This window comes from Pseudopodoces humilis, chromosome 23, assembly GCF_049639895.1.
Source record: "Pseudopodoces humilis isolate 2021_Gansu_Grassland_sample_001 chromosome 23, ASM4963989v1, whole genome shotgun sequence".
Lineage (NCBI taxonomy): Eukaryota > Metazoa > Chordata > Aves > Passeriformes > Paridae > Pseudopodoces > Pseudopodoces humilis.
This window is the reverse complement of record NC_142222.1, coordinates 5,954,978-5,975,461: the sequence shown is the minus strand read 5'-3', so window position 1 is coordinate 5,975,461 and position 20,484 is coordinate 5,954,978. Positions and strand designations below refer to the sequence as shown.

Sequence of the window (20,484 nt, the reverse complement as noted above, 5' to 3'; positions counted from 1 at the left end):
CTGGGGCCGCCCCCGGGGCCGGGGCGGGGAGGGGCGGCGGCGGCGGGCGGCGAGCGGAGCGGCGGCAGCGGAGCGGGGATGGCAGCAGCGCTGCGGGCAGCCCTGGCCATGGGGCTGCTGGCGGCTGCTCGGCCCGCAGCCACCGCAATGGGGCAGCGGCGGCAGGCAGAGGTAGGAGCGGCACCGGCACCGGCACCGGCACCGGCACCGGCACCGGCGGGGAGGGGCGGGAGCGGGTCCTGGGTGTACGTCCCCTCCGTGTGCGCGTGTGGCCGTGGCAGGGGTGTACCCGTGTCCCTGATGTGCCCATGTCCCTGATGTGCCCATGTCCCCCAGCCCCGGCTGTGCATGTCCCCACTGAGTCCGTGCCATAGGTGTGCCCATGTCCCTGGTGTCACTATGTCCCAGGTGTGCCCATGTCCCTGGTGTCACTATGTCCCAGGTGTGCCCATGTCCCTGGTGTCACTATGTCAAAGGTGTGCCCATGTCCCTGGTGTCACTATGTCCCAGGTGTGCCCATGTCCCTGGTGTGCCCGTGCCATAGGTATGAATGTGTCCCCAAAGTACATCCCCACCACAGGTGAGTGCCCACGAGCTCCTGACGCCTGTGCACCCACGTGTGCCCTGGGTACAGGCGGTGAGTGTGGCACAGGTGAGTGGCTGTGCCAGCTGGAGATGGGGCTGTGCCATTGGGTTGTGTTGGAGTGCCAGGGGCTGTGGCCACAGAGAATCACAGAATGGTTTGGGTTAGACTGGACCTAGAACTCATCCCATTTTACCCCCTGCCATGGGCAGGGACATTTCCACTATCCCAGATTGCTCCAAGCCCTGTCCAACCCAGCCTGGAATCTTCCAGGGATGGGGCAGCCACAGCTGCTCTGGGCACCCTGTGCCAGGGCCTCACCTTCACAGGGAACAATTCCTTCCCAATATCTAATCCAAGTCTGCCCTATTTCATCTTAAGCCGTTCCTCCTTGTCCTATCTCTCCTTGCCTTTGTCCAAAATCTTTCTTGAGCTCTCTTGGAGCCCCTTTAGGCACTGGATGGGGCTCTGTGTGTCCCTGGAGCCTTCTCTTGTCCAGGATGAACAACCCAGCTCTCTCAACCTGTGTCCAGGTGTCCCCACAGGTGATGTGCACCTGCAAACCTTCCCATCTCCCTGTATCAGGAGGGGACAAAAGCCAGTCCTTCCCCTGCCTGCCTCTCCCCAGGATTGTTCCCATCACCTCTGTTTGGATTTATTCTGTTTGTCCTGCTGTCATTGTCACCAAGTGCCAACATCCATTCCTGTTTGTCTTGGGAGGACAAAGGTGTGAGATTTGGCTGGTGAACAAAGGCTCATATTGGGGATTTTTTCTTGTTTAGGCCTCGATCCAACGTACATTTGCACAAATGCTTAATTTTCAACTGCAGCCAGCAAGTCCTGGTGAATTAATTGGGATTTTGAGCACATGCTCTGAGAGGAAAAGTGCTCAGGAATGCTCAGAGGCTTGTTTTGATGCACAGGTTTCTTCTGTTGGGAGATGCAGCTTCAGAGAGGTCATTAATAGTTGTGCTTTTCCCACTGTGCACAAACCTCATCCCCTCATGCCACCTGGAGAAAATAAATCTGTAAAGATTTTAATGCTCAGAAAATGAATAATTTAAAATTCACTTTAAAATAAAACCAACTGATTTGGAACAACTGCTTTAACAATCCAAATTTGCCTTTCCACTCCTCATTGGTGACTTCTGAGTTCTTCTCCCTTGAAGCTTCGGAACAGATCCCAGGATTGTGGCAGATCCCTTGTGAGGAGTTGCTGGGCAAGTGACTTTCCTGTCTCCCTGCCTCAGTTTCCCCAAGGGGACATGCTGTGCTGGCCAGGGACTTTGGGACAACACACACAATGGAAATGCAGAGGTTGGGGAGTGGAACTCATCTAAATAAACTAAGCAGTTCATTTTCTTTTAGGAGGAAGCTGAAATTCTCCCATAACATCAAATAGTTCTGGTGGCTTGTGGCTTTCAGAGCACTTCCAGGCTTTGCTTCTAAAATTTTATTATTTTTTTTAAAAATTCTTTTTAAAAAGCCACAGTTAGCAACAATAGGTTGTGTAAACTTAGCTGCATAATAATGTGAAAATGTCCAGTTGTGTGCTTTTCCTGGCTGGTGCCCACGTTTTCACTGAATCCATATCAATTGCAGTTAAAAAAAATAAATTAAAAAAATAAGGAAAAATTCGAAAATTTAATTTGAAACATTTGTATGTGAAATCATCTTATCAGCTCCAGATAGGAGAGGGCCCAATGTAAGAGAGCAGATTGTTTGGCAGAGCTGGTGTCTGGCTGGGCTGTGCTCAGACAGCAGCTGGGGGGGTGGTAATGCCCGAGATCCCCTGATCCCAGGGGAATTGTGTAAAATACACGAGACATGTGAGATCTCAGCCCGTGGTGGGACTGAGGAGCACGGTGAGGTTCTGTGGAGCCAAGGACAAAGGACAATGAAGTCCCTGCAGAGATTTGTGTGAGAAGCTCCAGGTCTGTTTTGATGGAAATAAAAACTGGGGAGAAATTTGAGAAAAAACAGGGAATGGAAACAGGACTAATGGACTGAATAATTCTCATTTTAGATTTTTTTTTCCAATTTTTTCTCCCTGCACTGTCCTGCCCTTCTCCTTTCCATCTTGCAATATCTGGTGCACGCCGACTTCTCCCACTTATCGAACCAAGGCCTCACTTTTTGGGCTCTGGGCTGGGTTTAGGAAATGCTCCAGTGTCCAGCTGAGCATCTTTAGGGAGCAGGCAGCCAGTTGGGATGCAGGATGCTGAGCACAGCTGGATGGAGGGAGGGTCCTGGGTACCACACAGACGCGGTGGGGCTCGGGGGTCAGCTGGGGCACAGAGCATCCCACATTTTCCTTCTGAAACGAGGCAGAGAAATCCTCCTCCCTGTACAAAACCACCCTGCTGTTCAGCCTCAGCACGGCGATGGAAGGAGGAGGAATCGCCCCTCTGAGGCATCTCTGGGCTCTGTAACACCCCTGAGCCGCTGCTGCGGATGTGGCGAGCGAGTGTCCCGGTGTGATTTACACCCCGTGAGTCACCGCAGCACAAACAGCCCGGCTTTCTTCCTGCTTCTCCCCCAAACAATCCCCACTTGTCAGGGCAAACATCGCCGGCCGGGCAAGGGGCTGCGGCGCCTTCCCCCGGCTCCCACCCCGCTGGAGGGCAAGACTCGTTTCCTTTCTGTCCTTAGACACGAAAACACAACCAGTCTGCATGACCAAACTGGTTTGTCAGCTGCTCTGGTATTCGCAGGGGAAGGTTTGGCCAAGCCCGGTGTTTTCCCCAAGTGTTTTGGGTCGCATTTGGGAGTTTTGGTGCTGCAGCCCATCGGGGTGTGGGGTGCTGGCAGTACCAGGGCAAAGCTGCCGGCTGCTTCCCAAGGAGTTATCACAGAATCATGGATTGGTTTGGGTCGGAAGGGATCTTAAAGCTCATCTCATCCCACCCCCAGCCATGGGCAGGGACACTTTTCACCAGACCAAGTTGCTCCAAGCCACATCCAGTCAGTGAAACCAGGAGGGGTTTTAGTTAGGCCTGGCTTACTGCTTCTCAGCTTTAAAAGACTGAGAGAAATACTCTATCTCATTATTTATTTATACTATAAACAACACAATTGTTAAATAGAAGGAGTTTAGAAGACCCCCAGCTCCCCATTTTTACTGACAAGTGCATTATTTGCTGCTAAAGTAGATTTTTAGGAGTGCTAGGCGGGACAGGAGATTCCTTCAGGACTGGGTTAGGCGCAGCAGGGGAACACCCAGCAGCCAGACAGAGCTTGGGGTTTTAAGTGTGAGAATCAGCTGAGGTTTCTCTGCCTTTGCAGTGGGAGGATGACCAGGCTCTGTGCTTGCTAATGCCCCTTCTCGTGTGTCTCCCTGTGTCTGTGGATATAATATTTACAGAGATATTTTTACACACACTTAAACAAAAGCGGCGCGCTTACTCTGCCTGAGGCTTTGCAGGGATGAGCGGAAGCAAATGAGCGTTTTTAATTGATGTGACATCTTCTGGAGGCAGCTCACAGGCAGCAGGGACCCCGTGGGCAGGAGGAGCTGCTTCTCCTTCTGTGACCATGCCAAAACACGGCCCAGGCCAGCTCTCCTCGTGTGTGTGCACTGGGGGAAACTGAGGATGAAAAGCAGGAGCTGCTGTGCTCCTTCTCATGATGAGATGATGTGGAATGAGCCTGAGGATGCTGAAACCAGGGTTTAGGATCCACCTGGGCTGTGTCATGGTTTAAAAGACTTTGAAGGTGCAGCTTGTGGTGGCAGTACCTGCAATCACGACCCAAAGCACTTGCCCACCCTGCACTGGGTTTGTACCCACAGAGCAGAGGGAGCACGGTCAGCAGGAGCTCAGTGTGAGGCTTCTCTGGTACTCAGCTGCTGGAAAGGAGCCAGAGCCGGCGTGTCTGGAGGGGAGAGCAGGCAGGAGTGGAGCCTGATGTCTCGGCACTCTCGTTATCCCAGCTTCCAGGCAGGGAGGGCTAATTGTGTTTGCTGCTGGCTGGCTTCCACCCGGGATGCCTGTGGTCGAGGGCAAGGTGTTTCCTTGGCTTTAGCCAAGGCAGGGATGATTTTCAGGGTTGCAACAGGCTCCACATCAGAGCCCTGAGATGGGAAGGGTCCCTCTGTCTCCCCCAGACTCCTCCTGCTGTCCCTGCTGCAGCCCCAGGGGCTTCTCTGCCCCAGCACCGGCTCCCAGGAGCCAGATCCATCCTCCTCTCCCTTCCTCATGCAGAGGGGAAACTGGGCATATTTCATATTAATGTTTCTCTTGGTTTCCTGCTGTTTTTCTTTTCCCATTGTACGGAAAAGAGCGTTTCCCCGTCTGGGGCAGGAGGGAGGGGGTTTTCCCAGCACTGCCAGATTTTGCATTGCAGTCTCAGGAGATGTTTAATGGGCTGGTGCCAGATTCCAGCCAGCCCTGCCAGAGCCTGGCTGAGCTCTGTGGGGCTGTGCAGTGCTTGGGGAGCCTCGAGCACTGCTTTGGGCACAGGACACTGTGCCATGGGGCTCTTGGCTTCCCCTGGACCCCCAAAACTCCTTGGATTTGTGTGCTCTGTGCTCGGATAAATACCTGAAGGCATGGGGGATCAGCACATCCCTCTCCTGCAGCTCTGTGTTTCCAGGATCACCATCACCCTCAGCTGACAGTAGATGTGTCTAGAAAATGTAACAGAATTTCTCCTGATGGTTTTGCAGCCGGAGAGTCGATGCCTGTGTGTGAGAACCTCAATGTGGCACAGGTCAGAAACCACAGAGAAAATGCTGCTTTGCTTGGAGTTGCAAAGTTCAAGGAGCTCTGGGCAGGAATGATAAAGCCGGTGGCCTCTGTGCCTTCTGGTGCTGCTCAAGAGCAGCTGCTGGGACAGGAGTTGCTTTTTTCACTGAGCACCCTGACGTGTCCAGATGGGCTTTGAAGCCTTCATGAGATCATGGTGAGGAAAAAGCATTTTCACGCTTTAATGATGGGGTTGTGTTGGGTTCCAGGCAAGGAAAGATCTTCAGGTTGTGCCGAGTGAATGCAAAATTGTGTTAGGAAAGGTTCAGACCGTGGTGTGAGAGCCAGGACTTTCCATCCTGGGTGTTCTCAGCTCACATTTATCTGCAGTGATGTCACCACTGGGATCTTCACCCTGCACCCTTATACGTAACTGGTGATCTCGTGCTTCTGGAGGAGAACTTCATAAAAATACAAGCACAGAGGAAAAGGGCCAGATGCCTTCTCTTCTCCAACTGCTCTCAGAGGGCTCCGAGCCACCCCATCCCCAGGATGCTCCTCCATCCCCACATCCTCCATCCCTGCATGCTCATCCCGAGCTGCTGCTGGGTTTTGCCTCCTGGTGCCCCCATAAAGGTGGGGTTATCCTGCTGTGCCTGAGGAATGGAAAGTCCAGGCTGGATGGTCCATCCCTGGACAGAGGTGTTGTGGCTTTTCCTGACAAACAAGCCAATGTTCTCCCTGCCAGTGTGGCACTTGCCTGATTTATCCTGACTCACTGGCCAGTGTGAGGTGCCTGGGTCACTCTGGCCGTGCTCAGGCTCTTGGCACTGCTGGGACGAGCTGCTGGAGCCTCCAGCTGCGACAGGCGGCTTTGGTGGGAAAACCAGCCAAATTCTTTGTGTGGGGCTGGGTAAAGAGCGTGTCCAGGCAGGAATCTGTGCTGGTCCTCTGCCGGAGGGGGATGCTCCAGGTAGAAGGGGCATAGAGGAGGAGATGAAACTGGAGGAGATGAAACTGGAGGAGATGAAACTGGAGGAGATGAAACTGGAGGAGATGAAACTGGAGGAGATGAGCTCTGCAGAGCACCCGTGGATGTGCCTGCCCTGCCCGCAGGGAGGTGGCGGCACGGGGGGGATGGCTTTGGGGATGACATGAAGATGACTGCTCATGGCAAGCAGAAGGTTTGGGCAGGAGGAGGAGGGGGAGAGGCCCTGGCACAGCTCGGGACTGCCACATCCATAAACCATTCCCTCTCCTTGCCGGGTGACAAGGCCTAGGAAGGGCTGCTGCCTCCTCTGCAGGGACAGAAAGGAGAAGTGGGTGACCCACAGTCAGGAGCAGCACTGAGTGGAGGTCAACACTCCAACCCCGAGACGAGCTGGGAGTGAAACAGCTTTAAAAACACCCGTTTTCCCAGAGGGCAGCAGCCCTGCTGTGTGGGTCAGCCCGTGGCATTCCTGGTGCTCAGCACTCCTCTCCTTTGGGATGTGGGGAAGGGAAGCCGCCACTTTCACTTTTTATTCTGATTATTATTCATGGCTGTAACTGCGGCTCTGCTGCACTAACAGGATGCTGGGCAGCTTGTTTGTCTCCTGCAGACATCCCTGGCCGTGGGGCAGGCGGGCGTGGAGCATTCCTGTAACCCCGGCTATTAACTCCTCCAAAAGCTGGGGAGGAGCAGCCCGAGCAGTTTATTTTCTTTAACATACAATTTAAGCGCTGGAGCGAGTTCAGAGAGGCAATCTCCGTCCGTGTCAAGGGCCGATAAGAAGAAGAATGGTTTGGCAAAGCAAATTGCGCCCGGAGCGTCCCCACTTTTGCAGCAGCACATCCTGCATGGGAACGGGGGGAGGCTGAGCCTGACCCCATCTCACCCCGCCCCACTCGGGCCTTTGTTGGAATCGCTGAGTTGAGCCGGGGCGATCAGAGCTGTGGCTTTGGTCGCCTCTGGCTGCGGATGACATGGCTGCAGAGGGTTTTCATCTCTCTCTCCTTTCCTCCTACGCCTCCATGGTGTGGTGGCCGAAAACCCCAAGAGCCACCCAAAAGGATGGGGAGGAGACACGCAGGAACCCGTCCTGGCACAGGAGGCGCAGAGCTCTCAGGAGCAAAACAAGCGGGCATTTGGGGTTTGCAGCACTGTTTGACACCTCATCTCCTTTTTCCCATCTTCTTCCCAAGCCAACGCGTGCTCTGAGCTGCCCCTTTCCCGTTTTTCCTTGCAGCTATTCCTGGAGAAGTACGGCTACTTCAGGGAGCGGGGGAGCGCGCACAGCCCCGCCGAGTTCACCGAGGCGCTGAGGTAGGAGCCTTCTGTGAAAAACGAGGTTCACATATTTCTGATAGAAATTAAAAGTTTAATAGAAAGACAAGAGATAAAAATAAACTATACAGATATGGCTGGGTGTCTCTGCATTCACCTTACTAACAAAGGATTGTCCCCTAAACAAAACCCTACTACATATCCATAAATTCTCATACATATTCATACATTCTTCTTCAGTTTTTTGATGTTCCTGTGTTTAGTTTTTACCTTGCCCCCTTCCCAAGAGATCAATCTTCTTGGTGCCACTGGGTTTATATCCTCCAATAACGGGTGCAATAAATCCTTCACCTGGAGGGCTTGGAGGACAAGATAATCTAAGAATGCAGGGAGGGGTCTCTGACTGTCTTTTCAGTCTCTGGGTTATACAGACGAAAAGTAGTTTGTGCTTTAATATCATGTTATAGTCTAACATATATAAATATATATATATATGTATTATACCACTATTTTAAAGTTTCATCAAGAAGAGAAATAAAAGAAACTATATTAGCACAACAAAGTTTTCTAACCTTATACATACAACATTCATTATAATATTTGTGAAAAGCCAATAACATATTATGCACTTATAACACTTTTATTCAACAATGTGGTCAGAACTCAGCAGCTCCAGCTCCAGGGATGCTGCCAGCACTCCGAGGGGATTTTTTTTTTTGCAGCCAGAGGGTTTTTTTTTGCAGCTGGAGGTTCTCTGTCTCACGGTCTGATGCTGAAGCACAGCCAGTCCTTTTTGGAAAGGCAGCTCCGTGCCCGGCTCCTGCAGCTGGGTGCCGGCTGCTGCCGCCCGCCTCTCGCTGCTTTATTGGCCTTTTATGGCCCCGTGCTCGCCTCGCAATAAAATCTGCGGGGAGGCCGAGCTTGGGGACGGCTGGGAGATGTCAGAGGGGAAGAGCTGCCAGCTCCTGCCTGGATTTCTCCTAAAGACATCACCTCGGCTCTGGGAGCATCCAGGGCTTGACCTTGCGCAAAGCCAAATGCAGAATTAAATGCGAAGTCGAGTAACCGGGGTTAAAAACTGGAAAAGGCAATTTTAGGCTCCCCTGTTTGTTTTTGCCCTGCTAGGAGGTGATTTACAGCTGTGGTTGCAGAGCCAAATCCTTCTTGTTTTAGCAGCTGGATGAAGTTCCGATGTTGGGGTGTGAAGCTTTTGGGGTGAAAACCCTGGATCAGGTCAAACCCCGGCCACAAACACAACCAAAAACCGGAGTGTGGGGACTGGATGTGGGTGCTGATATTTCCCTTCCTTATGTGAAAAACGACATTCACTGTTCTGGTAAATTTTAATAGGTTTAATTAAAAATAAAAAAAAAAAAGACAATAGGAGACAAAGACAATAAAGCAAAGGGTTAAAACAGCCGGGTGCTTGGCTCTCTGCCAAGAGCACACCTGTTATTTTGGAAACACCCTTTATATGCCATTTCTACTGGATCTACTTGATGCATATTCATAGACTTTATGTATATTCAAACTTTTCTATTAACTAGTTTACATTTTCCAGGAACTGTTTAGGCCACTCCTTGGGCCCACCTTGTGTGTTTCTTGGCTTGTGGTTTTAATTCTTCTCTTATCATCTTTTAATTTGGGCCTTGGCTCCTTCTTTCCACAGACAGGGAGTGCTGATAATCAGCAGGGTCCCCATCATCTGTTCATTGAATATTATCCTAACTAAGCAGACAGTTCAAACATTGATAAATTATACATACAGCATTCATCTTAATACTTGTGAAAAGCCAATATTATAATATTTATATATTTATATATATATTTATATGAATTTATGTATTTATAACACTTCTGCAGGGATTTCCAGCGGGTGTCCCACCTCCCTCCCAGTGGGTTGCTGGATGCCCCCACGCTCCATCAGATGGCCCTGCCCAGGTGTGGCACCGATGACGGCGACAGCCGCGCTGCCGGGACACGCCGGGCACGGCGCACGGCACAGCACGGTGAGCACCGGCACCGAGGGTCCCAGGGGGCTTTGGGGTCTGGAATGCTCAGCTCTGCCATCCTGGACTCGTGGGGAGGCTGCTGTGGGTGCCTCCCATGCAGCCCAGGACACACTTGGAGGTTTTAAAGCTCTTTATTTTCACTTGATGTCAGCAGTGATTAGAGATGTGACTCCCACCTGTGGCGGAATTCAGCTCTCTGGGGTGGTTTTACTGCTCTTGGACATCTCCCAGGTCACCATGGCCCCACATTCAGTGCTGGGAGGGCAGGGGCCGGCACTCAGTGAAATTATCTCCAGGTTTTGCTGACCTTTGGCACTAATAATGCATATTAGGGACACAGCAGTAACCAAATATCTGCCAGCACTTGGCTGCCTGACCCGGGAGTCATTTCACCCGTGTTAAGGGGTTTAACTCTGCTCCAAGCATCCTTCTGTGCTCCTGTGTGTCCAGCACTGGGCCTCTTGTCCCTTGTGAGCTCTCTTTGGGCTCACAGATGAGTAACTGGATTCCTAGAGAGCAGGAGGGCCGGGGCCAGCTGTGCTTAGGACATGGGAAAAACGAAGGCGAGATTAAGAAAAGGCTCTGAGCCGTGTCAGGCTGTCTGTGCATCTGGCAGGGCTGGTGATGGACGGACCCAGGAGAGCCCTGTCATCCTCCTGCAGCCTCTGCATTTCCTTCCAAAGCCCCAAAATGCAGCGTGTCCCTTGCAGGAGCCATCCTGAGCCCAGGAGGAGGAGGAGGAGGAGGAGAGGAGGAGGAGGAGGAGAGGAGAGGAGAAGGAGGAGGAGGAGGAGAGGAGAAGGAGGAGGAGGAGGCTGTGGTGCTGTTCAGTGACTCTGTGAATTCTCATCTTTGCCCTCCTGTGTGGTCGGGGATTCGGGGGAGCTTAGGGGGAATCACAAGTCTTGTCCCTTTCATCTTCATCCCCAGCTGTGCTGGTGGTATCAGGGCTCTGTCTCCCCTGAAATCTTTTAAGGAAGCCTCGGGCACTAAGCTGTGCTGCTGAGCCCTTCCCACTCCTTTGCCTTGGTCCCACCTTTCCAGAGGTGGCTTTGACTCCTCTCCCAGAAATCCAGTCCTTGGGCTGAATCTTCTGGACTTGAAGCTGGCACCAGGCAGCAGGGACCTCCTAGCAGGGACCCATGCTGGATTTGGCTCTGGAGAGGACGGTGAGCCAAAAGCTGACTTCAAAGCTTCTCATCTCCTCAGAGAGGTTTCAGGCTTTCAGCCTTGGCTGGGCTCGAGCGGTGGCACCTTCAGAAGGATTTAATCGCTGTGACGCACCTGCCTCAACTTCCGCTTCGGCTCGGGAAAACCACGACATTCCCGTGAAGTTTCCTCCCGCTCAGGCAGCCCTGGCTGGCAGGACAAGCCCAGGGCCGGCCTCGCTGAGCTCCTCCCGTTGCAGGTGGGCGCTGGTACAAGCGGCACCTGCGGTACCGGGTGGTGAACTGGCCGTCCTACCTGCCCCAGCACGAGGTGCGCCTGGCCGTGAGAGCCGCCTTCGAGCTCTGGAGCAACGTGTCCTCCCTGGTGTTCTGGGAGGCTCAGGACGGCCCCGCCGACATCCGCCTCACCTTCTTCCACGGGGACCACAACGATGGACTCAACAACGCCTTCGATGGGCCAGGTGCTGGTCGCTTCCCCCTCGTAAGCTTCTCTTTTACAACGTGGGCTCTTCCCCGGCAGGGAGGAGGTCTGGGGGTGATGGGGGCTCTGCAGTCTCTCCAGCCCAGTTTGTACCAGTTTGCTGTCTGATTTGGGGTCCCCCCTCCCAGCCCTGTGAGGCGGCTGAAGTGTTCCTGATAGTCCCTCCCCGTTTGCCAACACCCTCCGAACACAGGCTCCTCCGACAACACCCAAAGCCGAGGCACATTTAGGCAAAGCAGAGCGGCGTGTGCCGGCTGTGCCGCGGTCCCTGATGGCTCTGGTGTCCCCAGGAGGTGCCCTGGCTCACGCCTTCTTCCCCCTGCGAGGAGAAGCCCACTTTGACAGCGCCGAGCGCTGGTCCCTGCACAGCGGCAAAGGGCGCAACCTCTTCATCGTGGTGGCCCACGAGGTCGGGCACACGCTGGGGCTGCAGCACTCGCCCGTCAAGAGCGCCCTGATGTCTCCCTACTACAAGAAGCTCAGCAAGGATTTTGTCCTCAGCTGGGATGACATCTTGGCCGTCCAGAACTTGTACGGTGAGCCCGGCTTCCCTGAGCATCCCTCGGTTCCTCCAGGGCTGTTCTCTGGGATGGAGAGCGAGCAGCAGGGATGGGAGCAGGTCCCTGAAAGGGGAGAGGGATGCAGTCACTTGGGGCCCATCCCTGTGTGTGGCTGGGGAGGAAAAGGCAGGAGGTGGGACAGGTACCAGCGCCTCCAGGGCAGGGAAGGTTGGATTTGCTGCCCGCTTGTCAGCTGGTGCGTGTTTTTTGGGGTACCGAGGGATTTTTGCCACTGTCTTACAGAGTGGGATAGGAACCTGTGGGACAAGGAGTCTTGGGAGTCCTGGGAGTCCCTGTGCTTTGGGAAAAGTTGTTTCTCTGCCCCTTCTATGGACTCATCACCCCTTGTTCCATCCCAGGAAAGCCCTCCAAGGGCTCGGCCATCCAGCTCCCAGGAAAAGTCTTCACTCACTTCCAGGATTGGAACACGGACCTGTACAGCAGGGACCGAGAGCAGAGGAGCCTCAGCACCTATTACTGCCACTCCTTCTTCGACGCCATAACCGCTGGTGGGTGTTGGCCAGCGTGAGCCTCTCCCAAAACGTGCACCCCTAGCCCTTGTCCCAGCGCTGCTGCAGCTCCCCGTGGTGGGAAAGGGGGGTTTGACTGCTCCACAGCTCCTGGCACTGGTGGCATCACTGATGCACAGTGAAACAGTGCTCCTTGAAGCCACAGAGATGTGTCAGGAGCAGGGAAAACATCCTAAAACTTGGGCCATGGCAAGGATTAATCACTGCAGGAGCTGAGCTGTGCAAGATAAGCCTTGAGCTGTGATCAGCATTTATCCTCTCACGGCTGGAGGCGAGGCAATGAATTATGGAAGCTGAGAGGGTGGCTGGAAAGGCAGGAGGAAACATCCAAACCCTGAGGATCCCCAAATCACCACAGGGCTGCGTGGGGAGGAGAGGGGAGCTGGGCAGGGGTGGTTCAATAAAATTTCTCACCTGGGGCACCTTCCCTCTGCCTCACAGACGGGGATCACAACCTCTACATCTTCAAGGGCAGCCACTACTGGGTGGTGTCGGCGAGCGGCAACGCCAGCGAGCCACGGCCACTGCAGCCACGCTGGCCCGGCCTCCCCGCCGGCATCGACGCCTGCACCTGGTCCCAGCTCAGTGGGAAGTTCTACTTCTTCAAAGGTGGGTGAGACCCAGCCAGGGGACTCCCCTCGGGGCTGCCCCTGCCTGCGGTGTGGTTGTCTGGGTCTGGCTGGAGCCACACAGCTCCTGTTGGTGTCCCTGAGCATTGCTGCGTCCTGGCTGTGCAAAACCCTGGGCTTGGTGCTCTGCCGTGGATGAGCCACATGGCCCTGGCAGCCACATCACTTCCTGGTGCCTCAGTTTCCCCATCAGGAGGGCAGCGCTCACTGGTGTGCCAAAGCAAATCCAGGTGCTGGGTCTTGGGGAGAAAATGCTCCCCAAACCACGAGGTGCAGGGGTGTGTGGGGGGGGGTTAATGGTGCACATGGATCCCTGTGTTGTGCCTGGAGGCTGAGCTGCTCTGGGAGCTGGGATATCATCCATAAACTGCCCCAGGAGCTGGGATATCATCCATAAACTGCCCCAGGAGCTGGGATATCATCCATAAACTGCCCCAGGAGCTGGGATATCATCCATAAACTGCCCCAGGAGCTGGGATATCATCCATAAACTGCCCCAGGAGCTGGGATACCATCCATAAACTGCCCCAGGAGCTGGGATATCATCCATAAACTGCCCCAGGAGCTGGGATACCATCCCTGAGCTGCCTGGCAGCCAGATGGGGAGAGGAAGGTCAAACCAGGCAGCCTGGCTGCCAGGGTCAGCCCCAGCTTTTAGGGGAAAGCAGTCACTGGCTGTTCAGAAAAGGGGCTTTGTGCTGCAGCTGGGGCAGAGCCAAAGCCCCTCTGCCCCCCCAGCCCTCACCACTCCCTCCATCCTCCCCAGGGCTGCGTCAGGCTGTGACTTGTGAGCAGAAAGGGGCTTTTGTCTGCCCTGTTGTGGGGACAGGGTGCTGTGGGGACAGCCAAGCCACCGCTCCCCATCGCAGTTCTGTGCTGGTCCGGGATGTCCCAGCCTCAGCTGGATCTGTTTGTGACTGTCCCATTCGCTGTGCAGGATCAGGGGGAGGTTTGCCAGCATGGTGGTGGCCTTGCTCTGTCCCTGGTGGTCCTTTTCCATTCCTTCAAGCCCCTGAGCTGCCGTGCCTCAGTTTCCCCCCAGCCTGGTCCTCGGGGCAGCCCCGCATTGGTTCCTGTTGGGTCACCGGTGGGACGGATGTCACTGACACTTCACAAGGCTGGTCCTGTGGCAGAGTCTGTCCACATCTGGATCTCCTCCTGCCACAGACCCTACCAGGATGTGCTCTGACCCCTCCCCGTTCCCCGCAGGCGGCCGATGCTGGCGCTACGCCGGCTCCAAGCTGGAGGAAGGATTTCCCCGAAAATGCAGCGCCCTGGGGCTCCCTCGGCACCCGGACACCGCTCTCTACTTCCAGCAGCTCCGCCGGCTCGTCCTCTTCAAAGGCCCCAAGTACTTCGTGCTGGGCGAGGAGCCGCTGGCCGTGGAGCCCTACTACCCCCGCAGCCTGCGGGACTGGGCAGGGCTGCCCCCGGGCACGGCCGGGGCTCTCACCCACCGAGACCGCTCCCTTTACTTCTTTCGGGATGAGCAGTACTGGAAATTCGACCAGACCAAGCTGCGAGTGGTGGCCAGCGGCAAATGGGCAGCACAGCTGGCCTGGATGGGCTGCTGGGATGCCAACAGTGAGCAGGTCCTGTTCTGAGCACGGGATGGAACGGGGGGGTCCGGACCTCACCTCGCTCCCTGCTGCCCGGATCCCCCTTTGTGCGGCTCTGGCTCCTGTCTGAGCGTGGTTGGGCAGGGACTGGCTGCCCGTGGATGGATGGAGCCGTGACCCAGCAGAGCCAGGATGCAGCTGGGACAGATGTGCCACAGCCAGGTGCCCTGGAGGCTTTGGGACACGGGATTTTTTTTGGAGAAAAAAAAAAAAAATCCATCAAAAAAAACCCAAAAAAGAAGTATCAGCCATGGAGACTGCAAACACACACATTCCTGTTAACTTTCAGGATATTGTTACACTTTTTTAAACCAAGACTGGGGTTTGGTGATACTTTTTGATATCTTTGTTGATACTTTTTGATACTTTCCTATGGCAGAGAAGTGTCTGGCTGCTGCTTGCTTTGGGGTTTGGATGGTTTTAAACGGCAGACTGAGAACATCTCCTGCTTAAAACAAAAAGAGACATTTGAACAAAAATTTGGGTCCATGTGGAGCTTTGCCCCTGCAGTTTGTTCAGACCCCGGGGTTGGGGATGCTTTGCTGGGCTGTGCTCATGTCCTGGTGCTCTGCTGAGACACCACCACAGTGGGATTTGGGGGCTGAAAGCAGAGGGGTTTGGTGTTTGGGGTGGAGAGAAAGGGGAGGCTCAGCTGAGCTGCTGGCCCTGTCACTGTGCAGCTGGCAGGCAGCAGGAGCATTGGCTTTTGGATGGGTTTGGGGTGCCTGGGTGGCTTCTGCAGGGTCCAGCAAGGGTGGTGCTCACCTGGCAGCCCTCACTGTGTGCAGAGAAAGTGCCTGTGCTCTGCTGGCTCTGCAAGGAACGGGATCAGCGAATTCCTGAGTCCCTGAGCCCCACCTGGATGAACAGGGGTGACGAATAACAGGGGAGGAGGGGAAGAGGAGAGGGCGAGCAGGACAGAAGGACATGTCTGTGCATGCAGGCTCACAGGGACAGTGTGGCTGCATATTCCTCATTCCTTTCCCAAGGCAGACTCCCCACCTGGAAACGCTGCTGGCTCCTGGGCACGTCCTGTCAGCAGAGGGCTGGGGATGGACCTCAGCTCCCAGGGCTGGGGATGGACCTCAGCTCCCAGGGCTGGGGATGGACCTCAGCTCCCAGGGCTGGGGATGGACCTCAGCTCCCAGGGCTGGGGATGGACCTCAGCTCCCCTAGGGCTGGAATTCCAAGGCACTGGTGCTGAGCAAGACAGGTCTCAGCTTTATGAAATTATTTATTGAAACCTTTTATGCAGTGGTTCTCCCAGGGCTCAGGCCCACTGGGTCCTGTTGTACTCTGTCAGGGTGCTGGGCTGTCCTGCCGTGTCAGGGTGCCCTCCTGATTCCAGCAGCTTCAATTATTCCTTTTTTTACTCATTTTTGCCTGTTCTAGACCGTCCCTGCAGCGCAGGGCTTGCCCTAAGCAGGGTGCCAGGGCTGGTACTTCCCCAGGGCTCTCAGTGCCAGATGCCAGCTGAGCTCTGGGTTTGGCAGGATGGGGAGCCAGCACTCTTCCCTTTCTCCACAACACTTGTGAGCAAGCCCTTCATGTGCAGACACAGGATCCTCATCTGCCTAAAACCTCAGGGGATTTTCCACGTTGCCAAAGAAACGCCCCCACAGCATTTTCATTGGAATTGAATGATAATAAGGTGACGTTGCCTGCAGGGAGTCCCAAGGGCTTGGAGACCTGACAGCAAATAAAAACCAACCTCTGGATATGTGGCGTTGGGATTTGTGCTTGTTTTCTTGTCACACTTTGGGTTTGGGTTTTTTTTTTTTAAAGCAAATCTCCAATTTCCTGACAGGGATGTGTTTGAGATGCCTTTGGGTGTTTAGGGTTGGAGTGGGGATTGTTGAATTTGGCCTCAGCTTTCATGCTTGCAGGATCAAAGAGGGGCGATGGATCCCACTGAAAACTCACTGATGATGATGAAAACACGGAAATTCTCTTTCCTACTTCATCCCCAAATCACTGAGGATTTTTCCACACTTTGGGATGTGCTAATAGGTTTTTTCCCCAGGCTGAATTCATTCATTATCCCTTTTCCTGTTCCCTTAGGAGAAAACCAGGCAACCCATCTGCTGTGTGACTGGAGGCTGAGGATGGGGCTACCTCAAATCCTCTCCCCTTTTCGTGTTTTCCATCTCTCTCCCCTGGCTTGCTGCCCTGGGTTTCCTGGGGCTGTGTCCTGTGGGGTGCCCTGGGACTCTGATGCTGCCAGGGCTGGGGCTGAGCTCAGTGTTGCTGGCAGAGGCAGCAAGGGTCACTCTAGATTGTCACCCCATCAGTTTGGGGGGGTCTGGAAGAGGTGAACTCACGCCCTGAGCCTTTCAATCCACCCCACTGGGTGCCCTGGATGGAAATCCAGCTTCTCAAGGGTTCTTTTCTCCTGCTGGGCTCCCTGGCTGGGCACATCAGGCGCAGACTCCTCCAGCCTGCCAGACATTCCCTAGACAGAATAGCTGGGATTCTTGCATTCCCTCCCCCAAAATGACCCCAGCTGGGCACTGATCTGCAGTGACATCAGCAGCTGGCTCCAGGCAGAGGAGGGGTCCCCCAACACAGCAAGGAGCCCCACAAAGCCCAGGAGAGGCTCTGTTTTGGTCCCGAGGCATGAACATTTCTCTGGCAGATTTGTTTTTTGCAGGAGTACCTGGCTGCTGTGGCAGCTCTGCCAGGCTTGGCTTAGGGAGGGAGTATCCCACATTCCCAGAGGTGCCCACTCATGTGCAGTTATTTCCTTAAAGCCCCAACTCCTGGAGTCACTCCATTTGGCCAAAGACCTCGCTGTTGTGGCAATGAGGGAGCAGAGGAGCACAGAACAGAGAAAGCCCAAAGGTGGGTGTGAAAATAAACCCTTCTCACCTTGAGGTTGCCCTGAAGATGCACCTTGTGGCCCTCAGGTCACCTCACCTGTGGTGGAGGCGGCTGTAGGGGTTTTGGGGTGGGGGAAATCCCTCCTTGTGGGGTTGGGAACAAACTGGGGGCTGATGATCTGCTCTCTAACTCCTTCCTGCCCCAGAGCCAGGGCCCTTGAGGGGGTGGAAATCCACCCCTGGCATGGCTGGGGAGGAGCAGGGCTGTGACAGAGGAGCAGGTGCTGAAGGGTTAACAAGGAGTGTTTGCAGCCAGTCCCTTGTCACCAAGGAGAAGGGATCAGCACTTGGGAAGGAAACAAAACACCCACTGCCCAGGAGGGTGATTTCCTCTCCCCGAGCAGCACTACAGCCCTGGGACCCCGGGAGCGCTCTGGACACCAGGACAGCGTCACCACCCCCTGTGGCAGGGAGCAAGTGGCACCAGGTGAGTGTGGCTGCCGGGGAGCTGGGCCGGGGACAGGGCTGGGGACGGGGCTGGGGCACCTCTCCATGTCCCTTTCATCCTTTTCCCTCACCCTCCTCCCAGGCTTATGGCAGAATGTGGGGGGCACCGGGCACGGGGGCGCGGAGCATCCGTCCCTACCGGTCCAGCGAGCAGTACCTGTACGCCATGAAGGAGGACCTGGCAGAGTGGCTGAAGGAGCTCTATGACCTTGACATCGGGGTGGGCACCTTCTTGGAGGTGCTGGAGACGGGGGCTGTGCTTTGCTCCCACGCCAACCACGTCACCCAGGTGGCCGGGGAGTTTGCTCGTGCCTGCCCCGACGTGGCCCAGCACCTCCACCTGCCCACCGCCGGCGTCACCTGCAACCTCACAGCACAGCCAGGCACCTTCCAGGCCAGGGACAACGTCTCCAACTTCATCCAGTGGTGCAGGAAGGAAATGGATATCAAAGGTAGGATGCCAGGTTCCAGCTGTCCCATGTCTCCGTGTTCAAGTCCCCCTCCACCCCCTCCATGTGTCCCCCAAGCCCAGCGCCCCCCTGGCATGGGACAGCACCAGGTGCCTGCATCCCTGAGCTGGAATTCCTCCTACGAGGTCCTGCAGTGTTTGTTTGGGTGCAAATATGCACAGGAGGAATGGAAAAGGAAAGGGTGGATGGCACAGTGTGTCCCTGCCAGGCACAGCACGATCCCAGCCCTAAGGACAGCAGGAGAAGTCCTGGCTCTGAGCAAAGCCTCTATCACCCTGTCCTACCACCGTGGATGCCCAGGAAGGAGAGTGGCACAGAGCAGGACGTCCTCAGGGCACTCAGACCCTGAGTTTTGTGACTTTGGGAAGCCATGAAACAACTGTAGATGCCCGAAAGGAAAGGCTCTTCCTCCTTTGTTATTTATCCCAACTCTTGTTGAACCCAACCCTATTCCTGGTGGGATGGCTCCAGTGAAGAGCACCCTTCTGGGTGGGTTCTGACTCCATCTGTGCCCCCCATCCCCTCTGCCCCCATCCCCACATCCCCTGGCTCAGCCCAGCCCTGCCCTGCCCTGCCCAGACGTCCTGATGTTCGAGACAGAGGACCTGGTGCTGAGGAAGAACGAGAAGAACTTCGTGCTGTGCCTGCTGGAGCTGGCACGCCACGCTTCCCGCCTCGGAATGCGCGCCCCGACCCTGGTGCAGATGGAGGAGGAGATCGAGGAGGAGCTTCGGCAGGAGCTGGACCTGCCTCCCATGGACACCGCCCTGCCCCGGGGCCCCAGGAAACCACGGGACCTCAACAACCTCGACCAGATGGTACAGAGGGGAGGGGGGTGGCATGGAGATGGGCATGGAGATGGATGGGATGGAGGTGGATGGAGATGGAGATGGATGGGATGGGCATGGCCACCCTGGGAGCTTTCCCAGCAGCCCTGGTGAGGACCCATCCCTGCTGCCCGCAGGTCCAGCACCTGGTGAGCCGCTGTACCTGCCCTGTCCAGTTCCCCATGATCAAGCTCTCCGAAGGGAAATACCGTGTGGGGGACTCTGACACCCTCATCTTTGTGCGGGTGAGTCTGCTCCACCCTGTGCCTTCGGGGGAAAAGCATCAGGAGTTCTGCTCTGCTGCCGTGGCCCCTTTTCCATAATCCCCCCAAAAGGGCCCGTGTGGGAATTTTGGCCGCATTTCCCAAAGCAGGGCAGTGGGAAGCTCAGCCCTGCGATAGGTGTTGGTATGGATTGAACCATCCACGCGTGTGGGACCAAACCTGACATCCCACAGAGCCAAAGCCTGGTCTCACCCATCAATGGGAGCACCGGGGTGTTCTAAATCCATCCCTAAGCCTGGCCAAAGAACTCAGCACCTGACGAAGAACAGGGATTTTCCAAAAGGATTCCCACCCTCCTTGTGGTGACGAAATAAACCTGCCGGGAGGGCGGCAGGAGCTGAGCCAGGGTCTCAGCCGTCCTTTGGGACACCTGGTGGCACTTAGGGCAAGCCCACAGCTCTCGCAGCCCGGCCGAGCGTGTCACCCCCCGGCTGGCGGTGTCCCATGGCACGGACATTCCCGTGCAGATCCTGCGGGAACACGTCATGGTGCGGGTCGGGGGCGGCTGGGACACGCTGGAGCATTACCTGGACAAGCACGACCCGTGTCGCTGCACCTCGCTCTGTGAGTCCCCGCGTCCCCAAACCCCGCGGCTGGGTGGGCCGGGGGGGAAATCTGTGCTTGGTCTCGCTGCTTTTCGGGGATATTTTCAAGAGCGGGAGGCTTTGGTACAGCCATACCTCGTTGTTTTAATGTTGTTTTACAACATTACTCGTTGTAGTGTTGGGTTTTGGGGACTTTCTTTGGCTTTGGTGGCCACTAGAGGTCATGGAAGACTTTTGAATGGAGCCGGACCCCAAAAGCCGCTTTGAAGGGAGCGCATCTCTCTGCCGGCACCCTCGGCGGGCTGGATGCCGAGCCAGGGCTGGGTGGGCTGCACCGGGGGGTGGCTGCAGGGGACAGGGCTGCTGAGCTTTGTCCCCACAGCTCACAAACAAGCCTGGAAAGCCCGGAGCCCGCAGCAGCAAGTGCAGCACGAGGTGCGGCTGTGCCCGACCCCGAGGGCGGCCGCCCGCAGCCCCCAGCCTGCGCTGCTGGTCAGC

General features: G+C 55.5%; 1 protein-coding gene across 2 annotated transcripts; it reads left to right on the top strand.

The window, feature by feature from the left end:
• Nucleotides 1-64: 64 nt before the first annotated feature.
• On the top strand, nucleotides 65-16,222 carry MMP28 (matrix metallopeptidase 28). Of its 2 annotated transcripts, none has more exons than XM_005525966.3 (8): nucleotides 65-171; nucleotides 7,497-7,573; nucleotides 9,398-9,543; nucleotides 10,955-11,176; nucleotides 11,487-11,732; nucleotides 12,116-12,265; nucleotides 12,728-12,895; nucleotides 14,125-16,222. In XM_005525966.3, the coding sequence occupies exons 1-8, from the start codon at nucleotides 79-81 to the stop codon at nucleotides 14,517-14,519; spliced, it is 1,497 nt and encodes a 498-aa protein (XP_005526023.3). In that variant the 5' UTR covers nucleotides 65-78; the 3' UTR covers nucleotides 14,520-16,222. The 2 variants fall into 2 exon arrangements, with proteins under 2 accessions (XP_005526023.3, XP_087922291.1); XM_088066165.1 differs by having other exon boundaries at nucleotides 9,398-9,580; nucleotides 10,940-11,196.
• Nucleotides 16,223-20,484: the final 4,262 nt, after the last annotated feature.